The sequence below is a fragment of the Haliotis asinina genome, chromosome 6 (assembly GCF_037392515.1).
Source record: "Haliotis asinina isolate JCU_RB_2024 chromosome 6, JCU_Hal_asi_v2, whole genome shotgun sequence".
Lineage (NCBI taxonomy): Eukaryota > Metazoa > Mollusca > Gastropoda > Lepetellida > Haliotidae > Haliotis > Haliotis asinina.
In genome coordinates this window covers 26,352,528-26,366,762 of record NC_090285.1, presented here as the reverse complement: position 1 = coordinate 26,366,762, position 14,235 = coordinate 26,352,528, and the positions used below count along the sequence as shown (strand labels likewise).

Genomic DNA, 14,235 nt, shown 5'->3' with positions numbered 1-14,235 from the left:
CTGCAGATAGCTGCTATAGCAAGGTACCACATGGCAGTAACATTTGGATTGGTTTGGCTAGAAAATTTATTCAGATGTTATAAATGATCACACAATATCAACAAGGATAATTTCAAGGTTTCAAGGTTTGTTGACAATATGACATGGTCGAGGAATACCTCAAATAACGACAGATGGAAGCAACCGGAAATACATGAGATGTATGACATCACATCATGGGTAAACGCCGTGTTTGATTCCATTCTCCAAAGATAACCATCGCTTGGCCTCTTTATATATCGAAACTGCTAAACACTGTTTTATCTCTGTTAACTCTCAGTTTAATGCAATTAATTATCTGTCATAAAGTATTTTTCAAATGTATGCCAGCTCATCACACCTGTTTCACAAGAATCAGTTTATTTGTTAGCTGTGTAATGTTTGAACGTTTGAAGTATGAACAAATGAACTTCGATGTGCTTGTACTGGTGCCGTCAGTATGAATGTATTCGAATTCAGCTCAGTGTAATCCCAGAGGTGATCGTGGAGTGATTTGCCTCAAGATTATTGCTGATCAAAAACTTTCAAGAAAGCCCGGACACGTCATCAGATCAAAAAGTTCTGTCATCGTTCTCTCACAATCTTTACCCACAAATACGTGATATATTTTCATCATTGTCCCCTCAGCACAAAGGAATGTCGTTAATAATCTCTTTTTTTACGCCCCTGTACAATCTATCCCAGGTTGTGTTAGTTTACAAGGTCGTAACTGTACACTTCAGATGAAGAGTAGGAATCGCGCAGACACATATCATAAAGATTAAGCCCTCAAGATGAATCTGTGATATAAGGGAGGTAACTCCGACAAGTCACGCATTCATTTGGAATGTGAGTCTAAAATATCCTCGAATCATTGTAATTCTACCTTCCTACAGTTATCCAACAATTTAAATATGAATATGAATTCAAATGTATGGCTGAAGTGCCGAGATACTGGCGTCATACATACCTTCTTTTCTCAATTTGTCTTCTAGGGTCTACGTTATTGACCAAGAATTAAGAAGTATGAATTTACTCGACTTCCTGTGTTTTTTCTGTCTTGACAATTTGATAAAACAGAATGTTCTTCATTAAACAGACAAAAAATAACATTGCCTTTCGTGTCTGTTGGAACCGTGTCTGAAACAGCACACTATAATCTATGTTTGGACAGTCCGATTGCTGTATTTCATATAGGCTATTTCTCCTGTTTGATTAAATTTGAGTTTGTTCCTGGATATTGTCATCATACATAGACTGATCAGTCATCAGTTGATTTTCATCAGTGCACGTCAACGCAGCCTACATCACGGCTTCAGTAACACATCCTTGTCGCAAGAAAGACTAACGGGTTAGTGTGGTCTGGCTCGCTGACTTGGTTGACACGTGTCATCGTATCCCAGTGGAGTAGATCCATGCTCATGTTGTTGATCACTGGATTGTCTGCTCCAAATTTGATCATTTACAGACCGCCGCCATATGGCTGGGGTATTGCTGGGTAATCTCACTCACCTACTCAACACACACACTGAACATACATGTTTCTTTGGAGCTATATATTTGAAGAAATTGTTCCAAATCTCACTTTTCTTGATGACGTATCTGATTTTCTAGACAAACTGATTTACACTTGATTTGAAATGTGCCACTGTGTGAAAAACAAACGTTGTGTAAGTAACGTGAGTCGAATATGCATTTGGCAAACAGAACGAGCATAGATTTGAAATGTCAACAAAAATTAAGAATATTTATTGTATCAACAATATCACAAAAAAAATATTTTTAAAATATTTAGATGAAGTTTTGATACCAAATCATACCTTAAATCGAAAGAAACAAGCAGGTAAATCGTAAACAACAGACCAGTAGTAAACTCATATCTGTAAACATTTCAGAGAGAGTATGTACATATCAGGTGAGAAAAGGCAGGACAATATTTTATATTAATAATGTTATAACCATATATATATATATACAAATATATTTATAATATGTATATTGCACACCAGTATGAAGTATTGCACCTTATAACGTTACCCAGTATGTCTGTATTTCTTTTAAATCTAGAAACAACGTTAAGGCATAAATGTATGATATCAACAGGGCTACACGAGAATCCGTTATTGAAACGTACGCAGACAGTATGTTGAGGTGCGGCTTGAAGAATTGTCAGTATTACACCCAGAAATCCAAAAACGAATATTATGTACGAAGACTCTGAAGAGGTTATAAATATAGTATACTATTAATATCGTATTTGCCTCAGAGAACCAGTCAAGAGTGCTAAATAAATACAAAATTACAATATGTATATATATATGTAAACATTTTACATATAAACATTGGTTACATTCCCGTACTGTCTGCCTTGTGTTTAGTGACACACACCTGTGTTAATAACAGTCTCACTCGGTGACCTGTTCCACAACGATGTAAGATGTAGACGATGTCGTTAGTGCAGCTGTTACTAATAAGTTCAACAAAACATTGAGGAGTTCGCGGAATGTCGGTAGTGTGGGAGAAACAGTGTTGCTCAATGTAGCATAGATGCCTATGAATGCAGCCATCGGATACTTCTCGACAGTGACGTGTAAGAAACATGTAGTTAGCTGATACAAGACTGCATGTTGCATAATCTGAAACGCAACACCCAAACCCAACTTCACAAAATATCCACTGAGGTACAAAAGAAAATATACCGATCGTTTCCTTGTAATAGGAAATCAAAGGAAAATGTCTGTCCAATACTACTTCAACCGTCGTAAATGATAACCCGTACATCGGTCATTTTGAGTGGAAACCAGTGGTTCATTGAAGACCGGGTTAATACATTCATTTACAAACATCTGGTATCAAGGAATTTCAGGTATTTCCTCTGAAATCCATCATCAGTTGTGTTTTCGTAATTCGTTTTATAACAAGTTAGTTTTCTACAAAATAAATCCATGTATGGAAAATTTCATTGGGTGTCGCCAGTAGAGTTAATTGTTTTATAGAAATTATTGCTAGCTTAACGTAATTGCACCTGAAGATTCTACGTATGATGCATAGCTGACAGGTAGTGTTCCTCGTTTGAAATACATCCGTTTATATCATTACTATTACTATTGACTTTAAACTAAAACAGACTAATACGTGATAAGTATTAATATACAAAAGGAGACAAATCAGCAGTGTGATATACTAACAGTTTCTCACAAACATGTGGTCCTGACTAAACCAGGATCTGTTACCCCCCAGCTTGCCATACTTCAGGTTGGCCATTAGAGAACGTAAAGCGTTCCCTTGATATGTTGAAAAACTAAAGTCTTGCTGGATGTTTCAGGAATCGTCAAAATATCAAAATTATGGGAACCATCAACATGAACTAATCCGTAAATGCCCAGATATACACAAATATCGAGAGTTCAGTGGCTGCATCGTTCTCCATCTGCAACATCAGGTATTGCAGGATCTGGACCAGCTTGCACAAACTTGGATTAGACCACTTTCACTCTTTTCGCATCCGTTTCTGTGTCCCTCTCTTTGTGACCATCTTCCTTCCTTCACTAACTTCCTTCCAGCACAATCGTAGAACGTTAATAAACATGTTTACTATTTTGTAAGAAAACAATGACCCACTGCGCAGGACATGTTCTCTTTGAACCACTGATGAAGATGTGTGGAAGGAACAGGGGTAGTGCACGTATTCTGATAATGAGGGAATGGGCGTAGAAACAAGCACATAGGTCGTCTATCTGTACATGGTAAATTCTGGCAGAGTTCACATCATTGCAATCATATGAATGGGAAGCTGTTGACGCTGAAGGTTCTCGTACAGCAACCCGGCACAATAACCATCTTGTTTTTGTTAGATATTTGCATTTACTTAGTGTTTCTTCCATTGTCCTGGGGATAACTATCCTAGTCATTGCCTTCACCAGCGTCTTGCTGCCTGCTGTAGAACTGCATGACCTTTAAACTTCGGCACTGCATACACTGGTGATGATGATGGTGTCGTGGGCCTACTCCAGAGTGGTTTGGGAAGATGCTCAGATTTTGTTAACCACAATGAGGCCATCTCGGTCTCTTATGAAGCGGTAGTTGCTATGTTATTCACATATATTGCGAGTGAAAGTGAATATTGCATGAGATGCTGTTGTTATTGCTACTCGAACATTTTCTGATCAATGAAGATGTACCGCACCATGTTGTGAGCCAACAACATTGAAAATAACTGCAACGAACAATTGATGGTATAAAAAAACAAAGATCATACCTTCAGTTATTACATAACTGCGTGAAATAGACGTAAGTAATTACTCCTTCATTAATTATACATTAATCGGGACCAAACCAGCGCCACGTAGGCGCATTAGTAAATGTATATTTTACCCTTTACATACAAAAAAAAATGATATATCACTGTATACCACTTTACCTCTTCCATATATCAGAACATCAATATATATATATATATATATATTCTACTATATTGTATACTATATTCTACCTCTAACATGTCGACATAACAGCACACCAATAGAAATATTCCACTTTACCTCTAGGAAGCCGACACACAGGGCTATAAGGCCAATGACGATTAGGTTATCCTTGAATGCAAACATGAGCGACCCTATACAGCCTTGAGTGAAGACGAATTGCTCTGCGTATGTGTCCTGTAAATACACGTTGACCTTCTAGGCATATCTTTTCAACATTCTAACATGTGAGACAAAAATTGATATCCGCCAACAAGTAGGTTGAAGGCACAAAGTTGGTAATATATGAGAGATACAGATAAATGATGAACAGTTTATGCATGGAGCAACCGCCTGACGTGTTCGTCTTTGTGTTTTCTCGCGTTATGTATATACACATCGACTTGCACTCATGCATTTAGTACCACGCGACATCTAGCCCCAGATCTCGACCTTTCTAGCCATGGACCTAATTTAAGATTATTTCTGGGTGTGGAGTGGTGAAAACAGACAGCACTTGGGAACATCCGTAGTTACAACGTTCACAGTGCAGTCTGGAGATCCCATGTGCGCAGGATTCACTCTAGGGACAGGTCATATCAGTGACTGCGGTTAACGTAACAGTGCAAACCTGTGAGCTGACTGATCCTCAATACCAGCTAACTGTGAAAATGTTTCTGACTGATCTTCAATACCAGCTAGCTCTGAAAATGTTACATTTGTCTCAGACTGTTCCTGCAGAAAGATGTTACAGAAAGTTCCCCGTGACTTATAAAACGTGTTTATGATTTCAGTTGTTCTTAAAAATGGATAGAACATCCACAAATATCGTGACTTCTTTTTCAAACAGTATACGCAATTCCCAAAGAGAAACCCTTGATATAACTGTGCTTGTAAATAAGGAATAATTGTTTTTACTTGTCTGTATGTGAGGCTGCACTATACACTGACCAGATACTTGCGGATATGGAATCCACACTGGGCGGACGTGGGCACCCTGCAGCAGGACCTCGGCACTCCACAATGAGACAGGGCAGCCGAGGAACAGTTGTAGTATGCATTCACTTCCCAGTCGGAGTAACTTGCGGCACCGCAGCAATAGAACTGCACGTTCAATCAAAATTTTAGAAACATTAACATGGCAATGTCCGTGTAGATTTGAATCTCACAGCTAAATAGGACAACATCCTCAAACCGTTTTGTTCAAACAGTGTAGATACCTAACGAACATGGCTGGGGCACGGGATGCAACATATCATGAATTGTTCAAATACATTGGTTGGTTGTTGTTATTCAGGCGGCCTGTACATAAAGAAATCTGGATGAAACAATCCAGTGATCAACAGCATGAGGATCAATCTACAGAACTCGCAAAGGGAGACACTTAGTACCACTCTCCCTTTGCGACAAGCAGAGGATGCTGAAGACCACTGCTAAACCGAACAGTCACGGGTCTTTTATACATTGAAGAAACACTAACCTTTTATCCGTTTTAGTCATCGCTCAACAATAAAGATTGTTTTCAAATAGCAAATGTTATGTAAATGCAAAAACCAACCTGTGAGGTATCTCATGAAAGGTTTACCTGTTTTTGTAGGAAGTCTATGGCGTCTCTGATGTCGTTGTTATCACCGTAGTGGGTGATGGCGTGCTGCATGTAGTCCATCATGGCTTTTTCAACTTTGTCCATCAGGACGAAGGCCAGGATACCGGCCACCACTTGGACCACGAACACCACCACAATGGTCAGTATGTACTGTGAAATAACCGATACGTTGGTCATTGTGAAGTGTAGGACAACGGAAAAAGAAACACCTCAAACTAGAATCCCCTTCTCTTTAACAGAGCTACGTATCTCGTGAGTTTCCTAACACCTCCACCACACTAACACCAACACCATCAACAACATCAACACCAAAGCCAACACCATCACAATACCAGCACCAACACCAACACCAACACCATCGCAATACCAACGCCTACGCCAACGCCATCACCATTACATCACTAACACTAACACCTTACCAACACCAGCACCATCAACAACATCAAAATCAACACCAACACTATCACCTATACTTACCAACACCGCCCCGTGAAGGTCCCGGGGTAGAATAGGCCTTCAGCAACCCATGCTTGCCATAAAAGGCGACTCAGCTTGTCGTAAGAGGCGACTAACGGGATCGGGTGGTCAGACTCGCTGACTTGGTTGACACATGTCATCGGTTCCCAATTGCGCAGATCGATGCTCATGTTGTTGATCACTGGATTGTCTGGTCCAGACTCGATTATTTACAGACCGCCGCCATATAGCTGTAATATTGCTGAGTGCGGCGTAAAACTAAACTCACTCACTCACTCACTTACCAACACCAACACCGTCGCCATCAACAATAGAGGAACAGATCAAGCAGTACTCACTGTTCGCAGAAGACAGATGTTTTCCCTGAGAGCTCCAATACATCCGAATATGCTGATGAAGAACATCACTGACCCAACCACTATCAGCATGTAGGCAGGGTCAGTGATCACGTGGTCGAAGAAGGTCAGGCCTTTCTTCTGCAGACGTGCCCAGATTCCGATGCCAAGCATCACACAACCGGCAGTCTGAAACCATGGATGACACTGGTCATTTGTAACAACCATTTAAATATTACAACGGCATGTCACCTTTATGCGGACTAAACGTCAGAAATAATGCCTGCTGGAGCTGGACGCTGGCTCCCAGCACGGGCATGGCGCTCGCAACATGGGTCTGGGATTCGAAGCCACACAGCTTGCTTAACGTATGCAACTCAGAAGAAATATCACTTTGATCGAACGGACCTCATATGCTGGCCAGTAACTACAGCATTTATTTAGTCTCGTTTCGCAATGGAGCACGAATCTTTAGCAACATAAGGACACCTTAGGTATCACTGATAATCTCAATGCTCATTCAAGCCAAGGCATCAGAAATTTCGGATGAGGAGTGGGTGGGGCATTATTACAGATCTGAATATTACTAGTCATTTATCCAATTCCACCAAATATCGATTCCTCATAATTTAGTTTCAATTTTGGTTTTGAATTTCTTTGTTTGTAATAACCAAATGACTTACTCACCCATACTAGAAAGTTGATAACAAACAGACTGTACTTAATCCACAAGTTACAGTCACAACACCGGTCTATCCAAGAAGAGGAGGAAACCACTATTGACTGTTGAGTGATGGAGTCTGTCGGAGTTACGTCCCCTGCGCCAGGCATTTTATCCTTAAGATGTCGAGTTCACTGAGACCCGGTTACCTGTTGGGAAAATATCAGATTTCAGATGAGTGTTTGATTATCAAATACGATAAACCATGATAAACAATCCTTCAAATCCTGACACGAATAACACTGAATATTTTCTTCTTTTTTTTCATCAACTCCGGGGCCTTGTCCCTTGTACACCTAACTCCGACAGAAAATAGAACTTCCGCATATTTGTCATTGTTATGTTTTGTGACTCACATGGGTGTCAAGGGTTACATTAAACTCAATTATACAAATGCTTCCACTGGCTATATCAAATACAAGATCAGTGTTGTAAGTGTGGACATTCAGAGGCAGTATTTGTATGTCAGCCCAAAGTCATTTTCCATGACACCATCTACGTATTTCCGGTTACACTATGGACTGACCTCGGCGTCACAACCACATGCATGACGAAAAGAAACGAGCAATATGGTCATGTCGTCTGAGAAACTGACAATGTTGCAACGCTGACCATTCACTCAAAGGGTGTTGGATAGTCTTATTACATTGTACACTTTGTATATCTATACTTTTAATGTGTTATAGCAACCTGTAGGTAATTCTTCTAAAAGGCAAACAGACAGGGATGGAACGTGAGGGGGCTGAATCATTGAGCTTAAACATTTCGGATTCAAGCTTTAAGTTTGCATTTTCCGATGTTTGAAGTCGCTACGTGTTGCATCTGATGACAAAGTATACAGACTAAACATGACTCACATCTTCGCCTATTGTGTACACAACTGCGAGGCATGTCCAAGGGTGACACACGTATAACGTTCGCGTATATGCATAAATCTACACTGAATCGATACAAACCATATTTATTCTGACGCTAAAACGAATTGATCTTGTAACAGGTGGTGTACTTGTCGCCACTTAACAATGACGTCAGGATGCAGTCAGCTCTCACACACATAACAGTATATCCCAGTATATCACACAATACTGACAGTATACCCCATATCACAAAACACTGAGTGTATACAATCAAATTCACACAATACTGACAATATATCCCCATATCAAACAACACTGGTGGTATGTCTCTTATCACACAAAACACTGACTAGTATATCCCCATATCACACAAAACTGACAGTATATTCAGTATCACAAAACACTGACATTATGCCCCATATCACACAACACTGACAATATATCCCCATACCACACAACACTAACAGAAGATCCCATATCACACAACACTAGCATATCCTATATCACACAACAGTATATCCTCATACCAAACAACACTAATTAACAGTATGTCCCCAGTTCACACAATGCTGACAGTGTATCCTGTATCACACAACACTGACACTATATCCTCTATCACACAACACTGACAGTATATCCTCTATCACACAACACTGACACTATATCCTCTATCACACAACACTGACAGTATATCATCTATCACACAACACTGACACTATATCCTCTATCACACAACACTGACAGGATATCATCTATCATACAACACACTTTGTCATATGTAGGAGTCTTTCTTTCGAGGGATGGTCTTCTGGACGTCTGACACACGCTGTAAAATGGTAGACACTAAGCTGGTGTGCTGGTGTTCATCCCGCGAACAGTTAACCATCATTACCACTGCTACCTACAAACAAGCTCACAGGGCCATTCACAAGCGTGAATTGGAGCCGACATGTTGATTGCACGGCCACTTCGCATCTGTCGCACAACACATAATGCGGTTCAGGCAAGACCATCATTAATAAATATCCTGATAGTGGATGAATGAGGCAAAAATGTGACCCATACCGGTGATAGACGTTACCTTAAATGTATGTTATGCAGACGTGGAGTGCGATGATGTTCCATACTAGAAACGGAGGATGTCCACAAACTCTTTGGGGTCATATCCGCTTTGGTAAATGCTGAACTTCGACACAGATCGTGCACATTACGAGTTGTACTCCCAACTCGTAGCATGGCAGCTTTCACGTATCGATCCAGATGCCCCATTCAGCACCGACTTGAATATGTACCGTCACAGCCTCGCAACGATCGCGTCTCAGACAAGGGCAATAAGCGCAGTGCTGTCAAATAATTCCCACATAATTATTGTGAATAAAGTGCACAGATTATTTACGGTAATCAAATAAGAATACAATAGATGGAAAATAGCCACTGGTCTTCATACCATGGGGTGAACATGGTACCATATACCCGACCTTGAATTGTGATATAAAGGGAGTTAACTGATACAGCGTTAGCTTGGCCTGATCGATCTATTATCGTGTGTGTATCCCATGTTCAAATTGGCGGGGAATCGATGACAAGCAGACGTGACGAGACGTGTGTGTTGGAGGGTGATTTGATTCCAGAAACTACGTCCAGCTTAGGTATTAGCTAAACTTCGTAGCACTGGCAGACAACTGATTCAGTTTCATCAGTGTATGTCATGTGTGGCAGGAGACGTGTTTATGGCGTCGAATGGGAATGTAGAGGTCATGAGCAGAAACTTCTGGTACTGTGATAAACATGACACTTTTCTCCCTTGAGATGATACGAAAAGATGTCGTCTCTCTTCAGACTCATATACAGAGCTTGGTCGGTGTCACGGTGGTAGCTTTACAAGTTGCCCTATGTGTCACCTTGATTGATGCCACAAGTGTTCAGGGCGCGCCAGTACAGAACGCTCGTGTTTATCTCTTATCTGATGCAAAACAGTGACAAATCAATAAAATCCATGTGACATTTACTTCTACAAGCTGTGCACACTGATATGACTAAACTGAAGGACATGGTGTACCTTGAAATGGGGAGTTGGCACCGCTCCTTGAAGAAGCAGCGTCGATACCTTTATGCTGGATCTGTTACAGGATCAAAGTATACAGTTAAGAGCCTAAAGACCATATATCATTTGGTGGCGGTGGGGTCAGCCTAGTAGTTAAAGCGTTCGCTCGTCACGCCGTAAACCCGGGTTCGATTCCCCACATGGGTACTATGTGTGAAGCCCATTCTCTGGTGTCCCCCGCCGTGATATTGCTGGAATATTGCTAAAAAGCGGCGTGAAACTAAACTCACTCACTCACAATATATCAGGTACACAATGTAGAGAAATCGTCTATACCTTGTTAAATACTATTCAGTTGACAACCTCCAGTTATTCCGACCTGTGAACTTCACTGAAAGGTTATCAATGCCATACGCTGATTTAACGACAAAAGGAGCATTACCTTCAGTGTGTATGACCAACATAAATCCCACTTCCATCAGTATTTCATGATTGTGGCTCCTTATTGTTATTCTTGCTGAAATGCATGTCCACATCGGATATTGATGGTGGTTAGCAATAGTGGCGGTAAGCGGTAAGTTTGGTCACGATAATCTCATATGATTTAACACTATCCGTCTGGGAACCAAACCACTAAATCTATCACTTGACAATAATGAGTGCATTTGATTCTAAACTTCAACTTGCATTTCCGTTACCAGAATATCATTGTGAAGGTGAGGAATAATATGGTAAATGATGTATGTTTATGGATGATATTGTTCTTTCAGTAAGTGACTGAATTCGAGGTAGTTACGATTTTAACAAGACTTCAGGAAGCAGTTGTTTGCAGGAGTTGAGGGAATTGCAGCTGCACTAATGTTGTGTTGAAAACCTGAAGAATCGTTTGGGCAGTACCCAAATCAAGCTGTGTTTAGAGAGGTAAACTAGGCTGCTAAAGCTACTTGACAAAACAAAGGATTAAAATATTGCAGATGTTAATTTCGAAAAATCATCAACACAGAATAGAACGCTGGTTCTCAGAGTTTTAGAGAGGTCCGAAAGTAAAAGAGTCTTGCATTTTACAGTTATCTCCCTTGCATAGAGAGTAGAGGGTAGAGATTTTTTATGAACGCTTCAATTTAAACGAAGTTACAGTTGTATTCCACCGAAAGGTGTTTGGTGACAGACAACCACCTATTGAAGAATCATAGATTGATAAGTTCCTATCACATGTCGATAAACTCAGAACTTATAGCACATTCAAGCAAGACAGAATGTCAAAGAAATACTTAAAGACTACTGTGTCCAGCGAAAGATACTTGCCAATTATAGATCATTACCGCTGCAGTTGAAACACGGACAGTTAGGTGTTGAAATACTCGACATTGTTTAATTTGTAGTCCCCGTGACGATCAGTGTGGCTTTATATTAGAATCTCCTCCATAAGACGTTGGTAGATATCAACTGGTTAGACATCAGTGCCATGTCCGACTGTGAATATCCTACCAGTTTAGTCATGTCACGTGGTCGCATTCAATATTCTCTATAAGACAATTTATATAAGTACATGCACTAATGGTTTAGATGGAACATTGATTCATTAGTCCACAAGTTAAACGGCTGGCATTATAACCATGTATACCATATATGTACATTTGTATTTAGTATGTATAGAACGTGTATATTATGCCACGCCTGACTGAAAGTCTGGCAGTACAGTGCAAACAAGAATGCGGAAAACGAATAACAAATATGAAAACATAAACAAAGCGCCCCAAAGCACTATTGTTCTATAGTAGTTACGTTCTCATCAAGTTGCATAGTGATTTTTTTCACTAGCACAACTCATGAAACAATAGGAAAGCTGTGTTCAGCTCGTGCCTTTACGTTGGGCATTTGCATTGTTTTCACTACCTGGTAGAGATTTCACCTGGGACAGAGTTTGTGCTCAATGTCAAACAAATACATCGTTCACAAGGTCTCTTAGAAAAGGGGTTAGATCAGTTATTTTATACCCTGACATTGTGAGTACAGGGGTCCCTTAAATACTGGCCTTATCTAAATGCGAGTGTAGTTAGTGCCGACGTTCTTCCGCTGTAACAAAACATGATGCTGATACTGACGCTTCTCTGCGGCCTGACTGGGATGTCCTGCTAAACGGTGTATGGTATGCAGGGAGGACATGCATGTACCAGCCGTCTTCACACTGAGTAAAGTTAAAGATCAGGTCTCTGGTAGTCATACAATTTCTATGTATAAAACAGTTATATACTACCGATAAAATATGTGGGAATCGCTGAAAGTGTGCTGGCGATAAATGTCAGAAATTAATTTCAGGCTTAAAGAACTTCTGTGTCTAGTGTGTACACGACATCATGATGCTATAGAATTTATTACTGTGTATCTGCTTGTTACTGGCACTGCCTGCCATTCCAAAGGAAGAAGTTTTTCAAGTTGAAACGCTGGCGTACACACTCACCCCGAGAACATCCCGGTGAGTCTTCATTGGAGACATGTCTGGGGATCTGGCGAGTGATTTAAGGTGAAGGCCGTTCATGACATGTCCTGAGGATTTTTTTTAAAACAATTAAACTGCCAAAAATATATATCGTATGAATCAAGAATTATGTAATGCGTAAGTCGGTAAATCACTCTAAATGTCGGTCCCGCTTAAGTGCGTTATTAGGTCCATCGAGTTAACAAAACAGGATTCAGTTAGAATTTAAGTGATACGGTAATGCTCAATTACATCTTCATAAACAAACAGAACAAATAAACTTCGTTCTGTGATCCATTCCGATACTGCTGCCATGCTGGCCCGGAGGATGAAGCCAGTGCCACTAGCTGCCCCGTGTGCCTGCAGTCAAAGGAAATTCTTCAGTTAACCAGCAATACTCACCCTAAGTTTACCTGTACAGGTGTGTCTGCGACATACATTTCACAGTTCTTATAACATGGAGGAAATAGACAAAGTTTTACATATAGTTCATGACATTGTACGTTATTTGAAATTAGAAATATCACAGACAAGTAGCACCGCTCAGCTATCTAAACCTGCCAGGGGTGGCATCGCTAACGGGCATCGGTCATAATGTGGGACCGGTATCTTGAGCTAACGGAACCAAGGTGCAATACATTTACATGTCTTTATGGCTGTTCCACGTTGGTCAAATCACGCGCGTACTACACATACCTTCGTAACATACTTGCAAATGATCAGATTTTCATCCATGGTGTTTATGTTGCTTTGGCCTCTAATGTCAAATCGTTGAAATGGTGAATGTGTCACCCATAACACCAAAGGATGTGTATTCTGATCGGGTAAAATGAAATATTCATTCCAAACCTCTTTTAAATCAAACCGTGTCAAACAAAACCATGTGTATTATAAACGATGATCTATGGAGGACCTGTACATTTCGATATCCGTCAAAATCCGTTCTAGAACGGTCGGCAAGCCATGCTTGTCGCAAGAGGCTGCTAACGGGATCGAGTTTTCAGGTACGCTGACTTGGTTGACACATCTCATCGTATTCCAGTTCCGTAGAGCATGCTGTTCATGCTGTTGATCACTGGATTGTCTGATCTAGACTCGATTATTTACAGACCCCTGCCATGTAGCTGGAATATTGCTAGGTTGTGTTAAACAACAATGAAATCTACATTTTGATGTATGCAACGATGCCTGTCGATAAATACTAGTATATCAATATCAGGACACAAGTCTATTAAATA

The 14,235-nt window shown here is 40.4% G+C and overlaps 1 protein-coding gene across 1 annotated transcript; it reads right to left on the bottom strand.

Moving 5' to 3' along the window:
• Positions 1 to 1,737: 1,737 nt before the first annotated feature.
• Positions 1,738 to 9,653, bottom strand: LOC137288063 (tetraspanin-33-like). The gene is made up of 7 exons (XM_067820440.1): positions 9,556 to 9,653; positions 7,584 to 7,766; positions 6,900 to 7,085; positions 6,064 to 6,234; positions 5,430 to 5,582; positions 4,560 to 4,676; positions 1,738 to 4,234 (listed from the first exon to the last, which is right to left on the bottom strand). Exons 2-7 carry the CDS (start codon positions 7,725 to 7,727, stop codon positions 4,166 to 4,168), a joined length of 840 nt encoding a protein of 279 aa, XP_067676541.1. The 5' UTR covers positions 7,728 to 7,766; positions 9,556 to 9,653; the 3' UTR covers positions 1,738 to 4,165.
• Positions 9,654 to 14,235: the final 4,582 nt, after the last annotated feature.